Source organism: Vipera ursinii, assembly GCF_947247035.1.
Source record: "Vipera ursinii genome assembly, chromosome: 1".
Lineage (NCBI taxonomy): Eukaryota > Metazoa > Chordata > Lepidosauria > Squamata > Viperidae > Vipera > Vipera ursinii.
The window spans coordinates 234,483,083-234,502,425 of record NC_139512.1 but is presented as its reverse complement, the minus strand read 5'-3'; the positions used below and the strand labels follow the sequence as shown (position 1 = coordinate 234,502,425).

At 36.6% G+C, this 19,343-nt stretch overlaps 1 protein-coding gene across 1 annotated transcript in view; it reads right to left on the bottom strand.

The window, feature by feature from the left end:
* COL19A1 (collagen type XIX alpha 1 chain) overlaps positions 1-19,343 on the bottom strand; it is a gene marked incomplete at both ends in the record, with an annotated part of 189,903 nt that overhangs the window by 153,123 nt on the left and 17,437 nt on the right. The window contains one exon of the mRNA XM_083372775.1: positions 16,703-16,802. Coding sequence (XP_083228901.1) covers positions 16,703-16,802 — 100 coding nt within the window. The remainder of the gene's footprint in view (positions 1-16,702; positions 16,803-19,343) is intronic.

Sequence of the window (19,343 nt, the reverse complement as noted above, 5' to 3'; positions counted from 1 at the left end):
ATTCAATGCCACCTTAAGTCAGAATTTCAGTCTTTTTTCCCTTGTGTAATCTCTAGCCTCCAAGCAAGAAAGTTCTAAAGTCTCCCAATAATCATCCTTTTGCTAATTTTGTCATCAGCATTTAACGGGGGAATAAAAAATTGGCAAACAAATTGTAAGGTTTAGCGTTTTAAAAAAAAACCACTTAAAAGGGTTAAAAAAAGAGCAGTGAGTAATTAACAAGCTGCAGCTGCAACTCTTTTACCACCATAGAACATTTCAATGCTTATTCAGTAAGAATCAAGATTAGCTGTCTGTTACTCAGAATAAAGTTAGAATCCGGAGAAATCATCATGCAGCTGGTTCAAACACCACTTTTTGTATATTTTAATATTTTTTATAATTAACAACTTGACAATCCTTTTATATTGCATTGTATCAGAGTCATCAAGCCACATAGTGTTTACACATTTAATAGGAAGCTGGTGGACTGAATTAGGAGACTCGCTGTATTTTGCTAGATTCAGATAGGTAACAAATGGGGGGGGATTTAACTTAAAAGGAGCCGCATTATATTGTATTTAAAAGAAATGCACTGCTATCCAGTATTGTTCAAAGTTTTCATATAAAAATTTATGTTTAAAAGTGAGAGGAATTTTAGGAGCATGTGTATGGGGAAAAGAAAAATGATTCTGTATTTCTGTGATTGTGTTCTAATTTTGTAATAGTGATTTCAAACTCTACAAGCTATACTGGATGTTTTAAAATTCAGTGAAGCTCAAATACTGTTTTCAGATTATTTCCAATGTTCCATCTTGCTGGCTGAGGAGGCTTCCTCCAATTCTAAATTCTAACATACTAAAAATTAAGGTATGAACTGCATTGGTTTAGCTTTTTGAATCTGAATTCTGCTTTTTACATTTCTCCGGTATCTATAAGCTTCAGTCCATAGCTTCTGAATTTCAGTCCAGTTATAGATCCTTCTGCAATGGTTGTAATAAATAGCATAAATCCACATTTAAACAATTTTCAGAGTTCAAATGTGTGAAATCTCTACCCTCCTTTCTAGTGAAACACAGTTAGGGAATCAGATTCCATGCATGCTATTATCCTTCAGAGGGAATGAATTAAATACTTCCTGTCTGATCTAAGACACTGATTTGGAAGCCTTTGCTCCCACATCTAAACTTATGAAACATAAAGGTAAAGGTAAAGGTTCCCCCGCACATGCGTGCTAGTCATTTCTGACTCTAGGGGCCGGTGCTCATCTCCGTTTCAAAGCCGAAGAGCCAGCGCTTGTCTGAGGATGTCTCCGTGGTCATGTGGCCAGCACCTTTGACTAGACGCCAAAGGCGCACAGAACACTGTTACCTTTCCACTGTAGTGGTCCCTATTTTTCTACTTGCATTTTTACATGCTTTTGTACTGCTAGGTTGGCAGAAGCTGGGACGAGTAACAGGCGCTCACTCTGCTACGCAGCACTTGGGATTCGACCCGCCAAACTGCTGACCTTCAGATCGACAAGCTCAGGGTCCTAACCCACTGAGCCACCACGTCCCTCTATGAAACATAAGACAAGGCAAATGAGGAGCAAAAAACCAATACTATTGCTGCTTCCAGTTGCTAGTGTCAAATTTCTTGGAATATAATGTTGATTTGACACATAAAACAAGTATATTTAGTCAATTGCATTCAGATAGGAAGCATGCCAATACATTGAACATCCACTATCTTTTAGCCTTGGAACTAATATTGAATTTAACATTTTTAATGAAAATAAATTTCTATTTTTTTAAAAAAAATCCCATTTATATCCCACCCTTCTCCAAAGACTCAGGGCGGCTTACAATCTAAGAAACACAAATCAATGTGCTTAGCAATATTTAAATTAACAGATTAACTCTTGAGTAAAGTGAAACCTCATTGTAAAAGATTTAATTGGGAAGAGGGAATGACCATTATACCCGAATACCAGTATATATGAAAGTACATAATTGCAGTGATTTACATCATTTATGCTGTAAATTATATTCATCTCTGTGAAAATCTGTAAAGTTACCTGTAAAGGATTATATTTGTAATGATATGTGGGAATGACCTAGAGCAGGGGTCAGCAACCTGAAACAGTGAAAGAGCCACTCGGAACCGGTTCCCTCAGAAAAGGAAAAACTGGGAGCCGCAAAAAATGTGTTCACATGCGCGTACATGCGCGCATGCGCAGAACAGGGTTTGACTGAAGAGTGGAGCCAAGGCGAGATATGCACCTACCCTGCATATTTGAATAGATTGGTTGAACTTTTTTAGTCCCACTTTTTTTTTTGGACTGCACATGGCAGAGGAATGGGAGCCGCAGGAGACGGCTGAAAGAGCCACATGCGGCTCCGGAGCCGCGGGTTGCAGACCTGTGACCTAGAGGGACAGGGTAAAAAGTTGCAATCAAGGAAACTGTCAGATAAAAGGCAGCTCAGCCCACAGCAGACATGTGGATGGATAAAGTATTTAGCTTTGTGTTGGAAACATTGTAAATTCATAAAGACCTTAGAAACAATATGAGTATTTATCATGGCTATTGTGGTGTAGCTAATGTGTTGTAATGTGCATTAAGCAAAAGGATTGAATTCAATTCATGCAGAATGGAAAAAAAAAAGCAAGCAGGATGGCATTTGTATTTCATGAATAATATAATACAAATATTGCTCTGATTTCAAAAGATCCAAGAATTAAAATTGTAATTATGTAGATATGTATTTATTAAAATTGCTAATAGTAAATTTTATTAATAAATAAATAACATTGTAATTAATTACATGGTTTATAAATTATTACAAAGCATATGATGACATATAAGCAATATAAGCTAATCATGACTTTGTAAACTTCAGACTGCATGATAAACAGCTAAATGCAAATAATAATAATAATAATAATAATAATAATAATAATAATAATAATAATAATAATAATAATAATAATAATAAAATTGGAAGGGATCCTGGAGGTCATCTAGTCCAACCCCCTTCTCAGGCAGGAAACCCTATACCATTTTGGACAAATGGCTGTCTAGTCTCTTCTTAAAAACTTCCAGTGTTGGAGCATTCACAGCTTATGGAGGCAGATTGTTCCACTGGTTAATTGTTCTAACTGTCAGGAAGTTTCTCCTTAGTTCTTTTCTCTTTGGTTAATTTCCATCCATTGCTTCTTGTCCTGCCTGCAGGCGCTTTGGAGAATAGCCTGACTCCCTCTTCTTTGTGGCAGCCCCTGAGATATGGGAACACTGCTATCATGTCCCCTCTCGTCCTTCTCTTCATTAGACTAGACATACCCAATTCCGGCAACCATTCCTTATGTTTTAGCCTCCAGTCCCCTAATCATCTTTGTTGCTCTTCTTTGTAGTCTTTCTAAAGTCTCAACATCTTTTTTACATTGTGGTGACCAAAACTGGATGTGTGTCCTTACCAAGGGATTGTAAAGTGGTATTAATACATCACGTGATCTTAATTCTTTCCCTCTGTTAATGTAGCTTAGCAATGTGTTGGCTTTTTTGGCAGCTGCAGCACACTCCTGGCTCATATTTAAGTGATTGTCCACTAGGACTCCAAGATCCCTCTCAGTTACTACTACCATCTATACTATACCTGTGCATTTGGTTTTTCTTGCCTAAATGTAGAATCTTACTTTTTTCACCATTGAATTTCATTTTGTTAGATAGCGCCCAATGTTCAAGTCTGTCAAGGTGTAGCAGCCAGCCTGCTACAAATCCATCTGGTGGTGGTGCTGTCTATCCCACATTTTTCTATCTTTCTATCTTATCAAGTGGTAGGTTGTTGTCTACTTTATCAAATGCCTTACTGAAGTCTAAGTAAATTACATCCACAGCATTCCTCTGGTCCACTAATTTTGTCACTTAGTGAAAGAATGTGATAAGATTTTTCTGGCATGATCTGTTTTTGGCAAACTCATGTAATGAGTTGGTAATGACTTTGTTTGCCTCTAGGTGTTCGCTGATTCGTTGCTTCATTATCTTTTCAAAGATCTTCCCACATGTTGAGGTCAGGCTGATAGATCTGTAGTTTCCTGGATCCATTTTTTTTTCTTTTTTTGAAGATGGGAACTTCTTCAGCTCTTTTCCAGTCCTCTGGTAGTTCCCCAGTGCTCCAGGATCTTTGAAAAATATAGTTCAGTGGTTCTGAGATCAAAATGCTATGAATTATTTCCAAACCCTTACAGAAATGGTGATTGAATGATGTTTGAGAATGGGAAGCCAAAAGGTAAAATGCATAAAGGATCCATCCATCTTCCTTCGGTATAATTAGCTAGTAGAACAGTTAAAGAAGAGATAGTGTTTACTGCCAGCTGTCCAATAATTAGCATATGAATCTGGTTTGACTTAGGCCAGCTGTTTCTGTGTCATTGCTTAATATAATTCAGATAGAAAAATTATGTCAGAAACATGAACAATGTGTAAATGGCTATTAATAGGCTTTTAGCTGAGTCAGTGTTTTTAATTTGGGTTATTTTTCAAATATGTAAAGTGATATTGAGTCATGACTTATTTTCTCAAAAATTAACAGCCTGAATCACAAGACAGTTTTCATAACTGCTCATAATCAGACTGGCATGATGCCAGTTAAGGAATAAAAAAATATTTTATAGGGGATCCATTTAGGAAGATAATAATGGAGTCCAGTTATTAAAAACACTTCGCCCCCTGAAGTTTGGCAGGCCTCCCCGTTTTTAGCTCTCCATAAGGAGAGACCTGGCCTTCCCCCCCAAGTGTTGGGAGAAGATTAGATAACACATTGGAACTGATTTGGCCCAGGTTTTTGTGTTTTTAATGTTTTAATTAGTTTAGTTTTATAGCTTTAATATAATTGTATATGTATTTTAACTTTTTTCTTGGGAGCAGCCCAGAGTTGGTTGAAAAATGGATAGCTATATAAAAAAGGTAAAGGTTTCCCTGTCATAGTCATGACTTTAGGGCATGGTGCTCATCTCCGTTTCTTGGTCAAGGGAACCAGCATTGTCCAAAGGCATTTTCAGTGGTCATGTGGCCAGCATGGCTATTTGCCAAAGGCACATGGGATGCTTTTATCTTCCCATCAAAGTGGTACCTATTTATCTACTCACATCTTCATGCTTTCAAACTGCTAGCTGAGCAGGAGCTGGGGCAGAAACAGGAGCTCACCCCTTCCGCGGCACTTGACTCTTGAATGCGGGTTATCAGCTTTCATGGACAGCTGCCTTAGTTTGGAGTACCAGGTCTTTGGGGCCAATTGGAAGCCGTCTTCAAGAGTCTGATCAGGAAATTCCTACAGCAGTCCAAATAGACTGAGAGAAATCCAAACCTTGTCCTTTATGAAGTGACCTCTGCTGTTTTTTAGGCAGTTATTGAAGATAGTCCTTAGGGAAAATGATATGGAAAACTGCTTGGACACCCCTCATGCTTCCTACTAAGGCTATTCCTTAGAGCTGAGCTTCAAGAGTAGTGTTTGAAAACTCTCTTATATGGCCAAGGAGAGTGAAGGACTTCTTGAACCATCTGAGGCCATAATAGTTCACCAGGAAAAAAAGAAACAAGAAAGTCAAAAATAAATAAATAAAATAAAATAGAGAAGAATGGAGAAACAAAGGTAATGGATAAGGTTTAGTTCAGTGCTCCTATAGTCAACTGCACTGAGCTGAAGCAGTTGCTGGGAGGATGTAGCCTTGAGGCACCAGAAGGAAATTATTTGGTTCTTATTGCCAGAGTTGTGGAAGGAACTACCCAACCAAGGATACAGAAAAAAATCTTACTCAGAGATCCATGTACGGATCCTAGCTCATGTTGCCTAATGAACAGAACAACTTTAGTCCTGTATTTTATGGAGACAAAATTCTTAAAACATCTATTTTAAGCAAAGACGTGAGAGAGCAACCAAGTTGGGTTTAAAGAAAATAATCACATCGCCATCATTTAGTTGAAAAAAATAGTAATAAGGGAATTTGTTCCCCCTTAAAGTTCAGTAAATGTGAGAAGCAGAATCAGATTTGAGGGAATTGCTGCTTGAGGTAAGAAGGTAATATCACAGTGGGAGGCAGCATTTGATTCCCTGCAAGCCAACTTAATCTTTTGAAAATATAAAGAGCTTATGTTTTCTAGTCAACTTTTATCTATGTTGAATCATTTGCCGCATAGCAAATACCTGAAGTGCTGGCTAATAGCAACAACTCAATTACACAATGCAGAAGGCGAAGATTACCAACCAACTAATCTTTTCAGCATCATGTATATACATCAATTTGTTCAGCTACATTCGGGAGTTTAATATCACAGGTACCAATCAACTAAAATACTGCAGTAGCTAAGCACACCTGAGCTGTCTCAGCCACACCATCCCTTGAAGTTGAATGATTATCTGGAAACTACAACTAGTACAAAATGCTACAATGTTTAATGTAATAATTTACTCCCAACATATTATATCTGTTCTGAGGGCACTGAATTTGTTACCAGTTTGCAACCGAGTGAACTTCAAGGTAACCCAAAGACCACTGTGATTTAGGATCTTGATTTCTTTTCTTTTCTTTTTTGACATTTCAGAAGGAAGGAAACTTTAATCTGACCATGCAAATTCATGAATTATAACTTATTTGTTAGAATACATAAATCTCATACAAGAATACAATTTAATTTTTCCTGGACATCATTATGGTCATTTAGTTTCAATCCATTTGTGGCCAAGTTTTGTATCATAGAAAAAATGAAAATTTAGCTGATTAACAGAAGTTTGGTTTGATTCTAAGAATTGGATGGAAAAGGGATTTCAAAAGACTTTTAGATACCTTTCCACATGACATGATAAATAGTGAACAAATGTTGTTAATAAAGAATCATTATAAAATTAGATAAAGGAAATTTCTCCTTCATGTTGAGGTCAGCTCTGGAAAAGTGCGTGAGATAGCATGGAAGTGGCTTGCTTTCTTGCGGGATGGTTTTTGACTTCCCAGTTTTGCCTAGAGCTCTGAGAAATCCTGGTGGTCTCAGGATCTTGATTTCTTAACCTTTGGCCCAAAGCCTTGTGCTGTCAGCTAAAATAACAGCTATGCCCTCTTGAAGGTGCCACATCTGCCAAGGTTCATTAATGGTTAATCTAAGAAAAAGCATTCTTCATACAAGTGCAGTTCCCTCCCTGTTTAATTATGGTTGTTGCCAAATTTTTTAGGATTTGGCATCAATATAAAACAAATCTCCCGCAAACTTTTGTTAAGCTACTGCTACGTGCCTTTCTAGTCAAGTTACCTACTGTTCTGTTATTTTAACACACTGTGAAGGTCTTTTAACTAGATTCTTTTCAATAGGCTCTATTGAACACTGTTCAGAGTTGAATCTACAATAGGATAATCCATTTACTTTTGTTCCATTTCTTAAACATAAGATTTTTAAAAATTCCTATTGCTTTTTTTGTCTTATAAAAAAAGATGTTGCCATTATTTAAGCAAGAGCAGATGTAAAGTTTCATCCAACATTATACTGATGGAGGCAGAGATATTATTCAGGCATGGTATTTGAGAAATGCTAAATATCATTGCCTATAGAGTAGAAAACACAAATTTCTATGGTCAGAAATTTGACCTTTGAATGGATGCCAAGGGCTACTCTAAAAAGAAACAAACAAGCCACAATCCCCCCTTAATTCATATTTAAATTTAATGATTGAACACCCTGCATTTTGAAAAATTAAGAGTTCCCAAGGTACACCTGCGATCTGGATGCTAAGGTGAAAAAACGCTAACCTTTTTACATGTTATGGATTATATTTATTAAGCTAGGAATAGTCTGTTTGCTATTGTGGCTACGGAAGCAAGCAAATTTGTTTGTGATAACTCAGTTTGTGTGGTTTGTATGTGCACACGTGAATAATAATTTAATTTGCAAGTCTGCACACAGATCCATTATGTAATTTAATTGACATATACACTCACCAGACTAAAGATGTACTATGTGCTGATTTAATTTGTTATGGAAAACTGGCGGGGGGGGGGAGAGAATTAAAATCTGAAAAATAGGAAGCAATCCACATAAGTGTATAAAATCATTTTAATATGTTATCTTTCCCAAAAGCAAAATTAAAACAAAAATTTAGCACAGACAGATATGTGGAAATAGAAATCTCTGATAAACAAGTACTTTTAACCCATGAATTTGCAAAGTATTTGTAATTTCTTAATGTTGATATTATGAAATATGCCTAGGTATCAAGAGTTTTAACAAACTGCATCAGATTGTGCAATGTATACTTTAAAAACCTAATCATGTGAGACTCTAAGATTTTGAATGCATAAAAGATTCAGGAGGCACTTAAGGGTGCAACAGAAATCTCTCACCAACTGCACAGCAAAGCCTTCTAAATTTCCCTATTAGAACACTTCACCACTTCCAATTATTTATTTTCAAAGTTAACAAACAATAATATTCTGAAATGCTGGGTCTGATGGCCAATTTAATGTTTAATTTAATGAAAATAAACAAGATGGCACAAATACTTCCTTAATCTATATGTGACATTAGCAATGTGATTAGCAATCAAATTATTTTAAAATAAAGTGGCTAAGAACCTTGGGGAAAGAATTTAAGCCTTTGTTCCCAGCAAAATCACTGTCCCACATCTGAGATTAGCTGTAGGGGAGATCAATTTCAATCACTCTTTTTTCACTGAATGCTAAGTATCACAAAGTAGGCGATTTTCTTTCAGCTTGCTGATAGGAAAGGAAGTCCCACATCTTTTTTTACTAATTAATTGCTAATCACTTCACTACGGTAATATTATGTATAGTTTAACTGTAAATCTTCATTGGGGAGAGTAGATCAGGCATTGTTAATTAACTGCAGAGGAGAGATGGGAACTTAACTGGTCACCTTTCAAGTGTGAGATGACAGAATGAAAACAATTGCAAGCAGCAAATTACAGGCCAAAAGTTTTACTAAATGGCCAGATTTTAATGAACAACTTAAGTGTAGAACAGGGGTGTCAAACTGGCAGCCCGCAGGACAGATGTGTCACGCACAGGCCACACCCACCCCAGCTCCGCAAAGGCCAAAAACGTCTCGATACATCACAATATGTCATGTGGCGCAATCGGGTTTGACACCCAGGGTGTAGAAGTAGTTTTGCTAATATAAGTTCCATCATGATGATGATGTCATCCATGTTTCTGTCAATTCTTAGCAACTACATAGATAATTTTACCCCAGCATGATCTGTCCTCGAATACACTGGTGTATTTGTAGCCACTATAATCTCTACAGCTGGTTGTCTTACTTTTCCTTCCACATTTGCCAATATTATAGGTTTTTAAAGAGAGTTAGGCATTTGCATAAGCTTTCCAAAATATGATAATTTGATCATCTCTGCCTTGAGTGAAAATTCTTGATTGATTTGCTCCATGATCCATTTGTTTGTTTTCTTGGCCAAACACAGTATTGTCAGAAGTGTTCTCCAACCCACATATTCAAAAGTGTTAATTCTCTTTCATCCTGCTTCTTCAAAGTCCAATTTTTAATCCAATAGAGTGCCCAATGGAAAACCATGGCCTGCACAATTCTGATTTTTGGTACACATAAACACATCATAGCACCTGTACATCTTTCCTAACCCTTTACTGCTATTTTACCAAATGCTAGTCTGTGGCATATATCTTGACTGCTAGTTCCTTTATTGTTGATAGTAAAACCTAACAGGTAGACGCTATCTGCTGCTTCAATATTTTCAGTGTAAATTTCTGCAAGTTTACAGAAAAATCTGATTTTCTCATTTAAGTTGGTGATAGTATGCTTCATAATCTAGAAGGCTAAATATATCCCATCAATAAAAAACGTACTTTTTTGCCAACACCACAACTAGAGTTGAGAAGACACTGCAGGTCTAGAGCTGGGACCCAGGATGGGCCCCTCTGAAATGGACTAATTGGAGAACATCTCTGGACATCCTAAATTAATTTACTTTATATGAAGTCATTCAGATTGTCTTATATTGCTAAGTCGTTGGAGAAATAATGCAGGGACCAAGGAAATGCAGAATAGTGATTTAACCCAGGGTTTCTCAACCTCACGTACAGTACTTTAAGATGTGTAGAACTCAGTTCCCAGAATTCCCAGCATGCTGATTGTTGATTTAAGCAACTCTGCTATAATAATAATAATAATAATAATCATCATCATCATCATCATCATCCACATCTGCCTATCCCAGGTCCTCGGTAAGGACTCAATAGGTAGACAAAAATGCCAAATACAGTCTGAACATCTGGCTGACTGTGCGATGATTAATAATAATAATAATAATAATGATAATAATAATAATAATAATTGTCAGTCACATAGTCAGCCAGATGTTAAGACTGCATTTGCCATTTTTATTCACTTATAGAGCTTTTCCCAAGGACTTGGGACAGGTGGATATTATTTATTTTATTTATTTATATCCTGCAATACAACATACCTAATACTCCTTTTCTTCCTCCTATTTTCCCAACAAAAAAAAAGCTCTGTGAGGTGAGTTGGGCTGAGTGTGTGTGAATGGTCCAAAGTCACCCAGCCAGCTTTCATAGTTAAGATGGGACAAGAATTCACGGTCTCCTGGTTTCTAGTCTAGTGCTCTCTTTTATTTTGTGATAAAAACCACTATTTAACACAAGTGTCTTTCATGTCTGCATGAACATGTACACTAAGAGCAATCTGTTATGGGCAAATTTATTTCTTCAGGTCAAATAACTCATACTGGAGGCAGGTTGTTCCAACAGTGGAACAACCTGCCTCCAGAAGTTCTGAATGCTCCAACACTGGAAGTTTTAAAGAAGAGACTGGACAACTATTTGTTTTAAATGGTATAGGGCAGACATGTCAAACTCGTGACGTCACGTGACGTCACGCGACGTATCGGAACTTTTTCCCCATTGCCAGCAATGGGGTAGGCGTGGTTTCTTCATGACGCGTCTGGCCCGTGGGCTGGCAGTTTGACACCCCTGGTATAGGGTTTCCTGCCTGAGCAGGGGGTTGGACTAGAAGACCTCCAAGGTCCCTTCCAACTCTATTTTTTGTATTATTAGATTTCATTAAACATGAATCTCAGTCAACTGAACATTCAAATTGATTGGTGCTGATGGTTGACATGGGTTCCTGACAGCATCCTAGGTATCCACCAGGTACCTCTTTAAGATATAAGATGTTCTGAGTAGCGCAGTTTTTTGTAGCATTGCTGGAGTTATTGCAGGAAGCTGCAGTTTCTTGATGTATTTTGCAAAGTTTTTGGGCATGGTTCCCAGTGCCCCAATGACAATGGGTATCACTGTTACATGTTTCATCCATAATTGTGCAGTTTCAATGGCCAGGTCACAATATTTCATATTTTCCCCCAGTTCTTTTTCTTCGACTCTGGCATCTCCTGGTAAAGCGATATCAATCTGCTGTATGCTTCGGTTCTCTACAACTGCAATATTTGGCGTGTTGTGTTCCAAATGGCAATCTGTCTGTATTCAAAAGTCCCACAAGATCTTCACTCTCTCATTCTCAACAAGTTTTTCCACTCTATGTTCCCATGACTTTTTGGACATTATCATCATCATTATCGTCGTTGTTGTTGTTAGTACTACTACTTTGCAAAAATGACAGCCCAAACAACCCTGAAATAAATCATTTAGTGCAAAAGTGCTACAAGTAAATCAATCTTCTTTTCTTAATATGAGGGAATGTGCAAACCTTTTCAGTTATTTTGCTTTACCAAACATAGTTTTATTTTAACAAAATTATTATACCAGAGATTCTATAGCTTCTTAATTTCCATATTCTTAATTTCATGTCCATAAGGAGTGTTTTGTGAAAAAGAAACATTTTTCATTTTTATAATTAATTCAAGGCAATCTCCTTTAAGTAAAACAATACTTTCTTTTTTTTAAAAAGTGTGCTATCCAATTTTGTATTGCATATAAGAAAAGATGTATTACATATAAGAAAAGAATAACATTAATTGTTACCCATTATCTTATTTACAATTTTGGCAGGTAAAACTTTTTGAGTTTGAATGTTCTAAGCTCAGAATAGCTGGTCTGAGTGTTCTGAGGTTGAAACGAAACAATACATATTCTAGAGTTTTCTCTGAAGCTCAGGACAAAACAGTGTTTCATTCCATATTGTTTCAAGATTCCAATATTCCATAATTACCTTGTTTTAAAAAATGGGAAGCAGAGACTCCATGGGTCAAGATATTAGTAGGCATAAGTTGTATCTCTCTGATTGGGAGGAGCTAGCTGAAGGCAGGAATTGGGTCAGGATTTATGGTAAATAGATTTATTTGCTGTTTTCAAATTCTTTGCTGCAAAGATCAAGTTCACTGTAGCTGTCATGTTTCGTATGCACTGTGCTTTTTTCAGACAGTCTGTCAAATGTAAAAAGATGCATAGCTCATGTGCATTAGCAGCAGCAAACAACCAGAGGTGTTTTTGCTTTTGGGTATGTTCATGGGTTGAGTTGAAGTAGATCCAGAACTGCGGCTTCCTATAGCATTTCTTATTGTCCCTCATAAATGCTTCTGGGGATCAAGGAGTACTGTTTTACCAAGTTGCATAAAGGCTATATAAATATCTTAAAGAAATAAAATAAGTTCCAATTATATGGGATGGGACTCAGGAAAAGTGCTTCTGCTCAATTCTGAGGTGATTTCTCCTTCCCCTCAGTTTTTGCAATAATAGTCCATTATAAGTAGTATAGTAGTAACCTGCCTACTTAATACAGTCTTCTATTGTTTGTGTAGAACTGGGAGTGGGTTTATCGGAATGTCATTCTCTATTTCTATCAACTTCATTGTACATCTAAATCTGAATCCATTGTACTGTTTAAGGAAGACGCTATACATATCTGCATATATAAATCCCAGTGTCCTGTGGCCTAGTTCTTCATAAATGAATTTAAAATTAAAGCCATACACGACATGGAGAATTAATCCTATTGAATTCACTTTTACTTTTAGGTAGAAATATATACAATTGTTCTGCTAAAATTCAGTAGTTATTTGCATTTGTAGCATCTCAGGAGAAAATGACATACTGTACATATATCAAAATGTAGCTCCTCTTTTTTATGGATATTTACTGGTTTTATGCAGAGTAACTGCAAATTGAAGACCACCTATGGATTTTAATTTCAGTGTAGTTATGAATATAGTTTAAATTGCTATTAATCTGTAGAATGTGAGAGTGGAAAATCATAGTGCCGACAGAAGAAATGGTGAAAATTCCTTCTCAACACCACTTGACAGAAAGCATCCGAACTATTATATAAATGTAAAAGTTAACATTAAGGAGAGTCATGTCTGTTCCAAGTCTTCTATGCAAATAATCCTCTTCCTGAAAAATATGTCCTTATGGAAATATTTTAAATGGAGTACATAATAAAATAATACGTTAACACAATACTTTATGTCAGAAACGTGTGTCTTTCACAAGTCTTTAGTTTCTTATTATTTTGAATCTGGACCGCCAAACGTATAGCATGCTATATGCTACATGCTACATACTATAATTATGCTACTTGTAATTATACTTGTAATTATACAACTATTTGTATACTGTATTTAGTAGTAATACAGTAGTATACTATTAAAATTAGTAGTAGTAAAATATTACTTATTAAACCCAGAACATATATCAATTCTATAATTGTTACTGCCTTCCCTATTCTGATGATTATTTATGAGAGATACCAAACTGGTTCATCCAAATATGAGACCAGGATCATGACAAAGCAATTTTCTGTGATCTATACACAGTGACTATTTCTCCCTCTCCTAAAATAAGCTGCAAAGGTTTCTTCAGTCTGGATGACCCTCATTTGAAACACATCGAGGGGAAACACAACCCAGTGAAGAGTAGAAATTCAAACCAATTAATTTATCTGAATATTATTAGCAAGAGAAACAATACGATAGCCACGTATCTCTGCAAATGCAAAGATATATTTCTCCAAATAGGTTAATCTGAGATATTGGATAGATTCATATATCATATTAAACCATATTATTAGCTATTAGGTTTTGGCTTAGTGCATTCCATGTATCCAGCATACTATAATTTATTCAAAAGCTGTGGTTAAACAAGACAATGTGCAAACATGACTGTATGAGACATTTCTACTCATAGAGGAGGAAAACCAATTTTTACTATTTATATCATGCTGCACTTTCATTTTCTGTGTCATTCTGGAGAAATTGCAGAAGTCTTGGGAGAATAAACCAATGTATCTAACAGAATAAAAACTGGAGAAATCTAACAGACATTGTCTGGACCCAGACATAGCAAAACAGACTCTCTCTACAAAAGAAAAGAAAAGAAGAAAGAAAAGGACCAAATGGAAAAGCACTGAACTGCTTCATTCTAGCTCACAAAAAGAATGGATAGTCTTATTATTGTATCAGAAATAGTCTAAATAGACCTTTTAGTGTTGGAAGGCACATCAAAACCTAAAAGTATGGCATTACTCATGCAACTTCCAGTTTCCTCAGCCAGCTACAGGCTCTGATTCTCCATCTTACATTCATCCAGAGCAGGGGTCTTCAAACTTGGCCCTTTGATGACTCGTGGACTTCAACTCCCAGAATTCCTCAGCCAGATTATCTGGCTGAGGAATTCTGGGAGTTGAAGTCCACGAGTCATCAAAGGGCCAAGTTTGAAGACTCCTGATCCAGAGGGACTATCAGCCTTCAGGAAAAATAATTCACCTTGTATGACCGTAAGCTGCCTAGAGTTGCCTTGGAGAGATGGGCAGCATGGAAATCTAATAATAAATAAAATTTTAAAAAAGTAATTTGGAGAGGGAGAAGGAGAAGTCTTTAAGCCATCATATAAGTGCAGTTCTATTTAGTGTTTCTGGAACTAGTCCTCTGCTTATACCATCAATCACAGTAACATGCCATGAAGGTAACAGAAATAGCATCGGCCTTTGTTTCCATGTAAACATACATAGGTTAAAAAATATACACAACCCATGACTTCCTGCCTTATTGTGGGAAAGAATAATTTTTTACAGAAACATCAATAGTTGTAAGCCCCCACTGAGAAATAAAATGGCATCACGCAACAGAAGAAGCCTAGCATAGTTTACAGTCACTTATACTATAGCTGAATGAGTGAAATGTGAGGGGATATTTGCCAAGCTACTTGACACTTTCAAGTCAGCTTAATCAGATACCCTTTCATTTCCTGTAGTGGAGAGACCATATTGTGCTACTCACTATACACCAGAATCTATTTACATATTCTAAGAGAAGAGATGGACTCTCAAAGTGTGTCATTTGGTTGCACTTTGGTGTCCTTTAAAATAAAATAGTCTGTGTTGGAAAAGGAGGCTCCAAAAAAGCAATATTCAGCAAGCAAGATAATATTCTCATTACAGAACTACAAGCTCCTAAGCTTTTTTTTATAAGCTCACTTTATTAACTGTGTGGTAGAAGTTTAAAAGTGTACAGAAACATACAGATTTGAGGCTTGCTTCTTCAAAAGCACCGTACAGAGATGATGGATTCAAAAATGGTTTAGGGATATAAGTTAATGCACTTTGCAGACTGATGTCAGTTTCCTTTTAAATTGTCCTTGCATCAAAAGCCACAAATCATATTTTTGTATTTAGGAACATTTATAGAGTAATTGGATCTTTGAGGAGGAAAGAGAAGAAATAAACAAGAAAAACTGTAGAGCAGTTGGCTTTGGGTATGCACACATATGCTAAACTGTTGGCTTTATCATGTTCATTTATTCAATGTGAATTTGTTCATAAAGAATGGAGAAAAATCAGGCAGCTTTACACATTTCTTTTTGCAAATATTCTTTTTCATATCTATACTGAGTAAGTGTTAGAGAACAATATATACAAAGTACAATTTCACTTGCAGCAGATGAGAAAAGATAAAGTAAGCTGATAGCCAGCATGGAAAGTTCTATTTATATGAAATAATAATCTGTTCAGCCTCATGATCTCCTCTCTAGATTTTTTTAATAAATGTATTAAAGTTTTCCAAGACCGATATTAAAACTGAAGTTGAATTTTAGACTATTTCACACAGCATATAAAAGCTTGTTTTTATTTCACTATTTGTGAACAAAACCTAAAGAACTGTACACACGAATATCCATAGTTTACAAACAAACAGCTATTTTGGAATATGTGTGGCTGAAATTCAAACTAAAATCTTCAGAAAAAGCAATTAATTGTTGCAGGAGAATGGAAACTTAAGCTGCAGAAAGCATGGAATAAAGAAACTCAAGAAAAAGATATAATGAATATGAAAAAGAGAATCATACAAGAATATAGAAAAAAAACCTTTCAAGATCATGGTTATCAATGGCATACCTAGAATGTTTGAAGCAGATCATATTTTAATACCCCACCCCACCCCCACTGTTGCTCCTATGCCATGCCACCCACAGCCAAACAGCTGGTTGGAATGCTGGCAGTGATCTGGCTACACACCACCAACTCACCAGATATTTCCTCATTATCCACGTCACCAGGCAGTGCAACTCCTTATTGTCAGCACCTGTGGCAGACTGTTCCTACTATCCCATCCTTTATTTATACACCTTATTTGTTTAAAACATTTATGCAGCTGTCCCACCTTCTAATCAACTCTCGGCAGCTCCCAATTACCCTTGATATGCCAGTGATAGTTATCCAAGAATAGGGTATTTGATTACTTACTGAGAATCTTTGATAAGAGGTGCATTCCCCAGTTTAAAACATGGTTTTTCAACTCCACATGAAGTCTGCCTCAAAGAGAAGCTTTCTGCTAAATCAAAACCTGAAAGATGTAATCAAGCCGTATCATCAGCTGCCCACTTAATACAATTTACCAAAACAGATAACACTGTTGATAGATTAACTAAAATCTTGGCCAGATCCCAGGTTTCATTGTTGATAGTATGCTCATAGGAAATTCTCCTAGTAGTTGACTTGACAACCTCTGGGGAATGTACTTGTCATTTCCTTTCGCATCTGAATGAGCTGGAAATGCTGCTTTCATTCTTTCATAGTAATTGAGGCAAAGATGAATTAAAATCAGAAAGATGATTCTAAACTTATTTGCAACACTCCTCTAAACAGAACAGATTTCCAAAGATTAAAGGCACAATTTATTATTAAAATCAAGGTATGCATTGTACTAATTTTGGACCTTACCTGAAACCCTTAAGTTTTCTTTGCACAGATGGGTGAAGTGATGTCCTTCTGCTTTCAGTATTGGGCACTCAGGAGCTAAAAAAAAAGAATATCAAATGTTCTAAACTTTAAGAAAAAAACTGAAACAACAGATTACACTGTCTGCTGCAATATGTCTAACATTAATATAAGAAATAATCAGTGGTGTGCAAACTGAAGCTACTTGGACTTCAAACCAGCTTCGACAGCTTTTTCAACAGTCCTTGTAATTTCTTTGCAGTTGGTATGGTGTACAGGAAAATTTCAAAGTAAGCATTAAATGTCCAGCTAAATGGCAGCATTGAGCCAATTGGGACTGATCTTGAAAAAATTGAATCATATCTACAGGTAGTCCTTGGCTACGACCACCATGGAGTCTAAAATTTTGGTCGTAAATCATGGTGGTTTTAAGTCGAGGCAGCTAGTGACCAGATTCAATTTTGCAACCTTTTTTTTACGATAGTGATAGTCATTCACCACAGTCATTAAGCAAACTACATGGTCATTAAATGAATCCAGCATCTACAATGGGCATTTTTTTGCCGTTTTCTGCCAAAAAAAGCAAAAAAAAAGAAGTCACAAATTGTGGATACATGACCGTGGGATGCTGCAACCAGTTGTAATTGTGATCCGGTTTCCAAGCACCGAAATGCAATCAGCTTTCCCCTGATGTGTGTGTTGGTGTGTGAGGCAGTTGGAACTTAGAACTTGGTGCTTTTGTGAAATCTGCTATAACTTTGAACAGTCATTAAGCAACCTGTCATTAAACGATGACTACCTGTAGTTAACATTTGGATGGGGGAATCACAAGGACTATAGTCAGTATTGAGAACTGTAAAAAAACCATTATGGAATTGCCCCAATGATATGTCAATTCCATACTGTTACACTGAAGAAGACTACATGGACTGCTCCATGAAGCTGCCAGGTATTGTACTCGACTCAGAGAACACCTGAACTAGAAATAGACTTACTTGATAATGTAAACTAAAAAACTAGTTTAACATTAAAACTTCAAGAAATCTTTAAAAATAGAACAATTCTGCCCATCCAAATCTGCAATCCACATTCACTGCAGCCCACAAAAACAAAAATAAATGAAGCCCTGATTGTCCATTCCAGAACATTATTAAAGTACAAACTTGCTATTTAAAAAAAAATACTAGTAATATCAACATAGAATATGTAGCACCTTAGCCTGCCCTGAAGTGTTTATTCTACAGCATTTGAAACTGAAGAGCAAGGTGATGAAGGAAGCCAATGAGATTCAATTTATATAATTCATTTTAATATACACTTGAAAAAAGCCTGATTTGGGGGAAAGAATGGAAGAGATTCGAAGGAAGAAAGATGGTATCTTTGTTCTTAAATGGAAGTCAGTAGCTAAAGAGTAAGCAGAAGAAAGAAAAGCTGAAATTCTCTTAAGAGAAAAAAAATGAAGAGATGTGGGTAGTTAAACTGGAGATTTTAGGCAGGGCTAGATTAGAAATCCCCTTCATGGATTACTGCCTTGTCGTGGCGAAGGGGCTTGCGTAATTCAATGAAGCTATGAGCTATGCCGTGCATGGCCACACAAGACGGAAAGGTCATAGCAGAAAGTTCTAACAAAACGTGATCCACTGGAGAAGGAAATGGCAAACCACTCCAGTATCTTTGCCATGAAAACCCCATGGACAGTACCAAAAGGCAAAAAGATATGACGCTGGAAGATGAGCCCCTCAGGTCGGAAGGCATCCAATAAGCTACTGGGGAAGAGCAGAGGGCTAGTACTAGTAGTGCCAGAAAGAATGAAGCGACTGGGCCAAAGCCGAAAGGATGCTCAGCTGTGGATGTGTCTGGTGGTGAAAGGAAAGTCCGATGCTGTAAAGATTTTTTCTCCATAGGAACCTGGAATGTAAGATCCATGAATCAAGGAAAGCTGGATGTGGTCAAACAAGAGATGATAAGACTGAACATCGACATCTTAGGAATCAGCGAACTAAAATGACCATCAGGTATACTACTGTGGGCAAGAATCCCTCAGAAGAAATGGAGTAGCCTTCATAGTCAATAAAAGAATGGGAAAAGCAATACTGGGATACAATCCCCAAAATGACTGAATGATCTCAGTTCAAATCCAAGGCAAAACATTCAATATCACAATAGT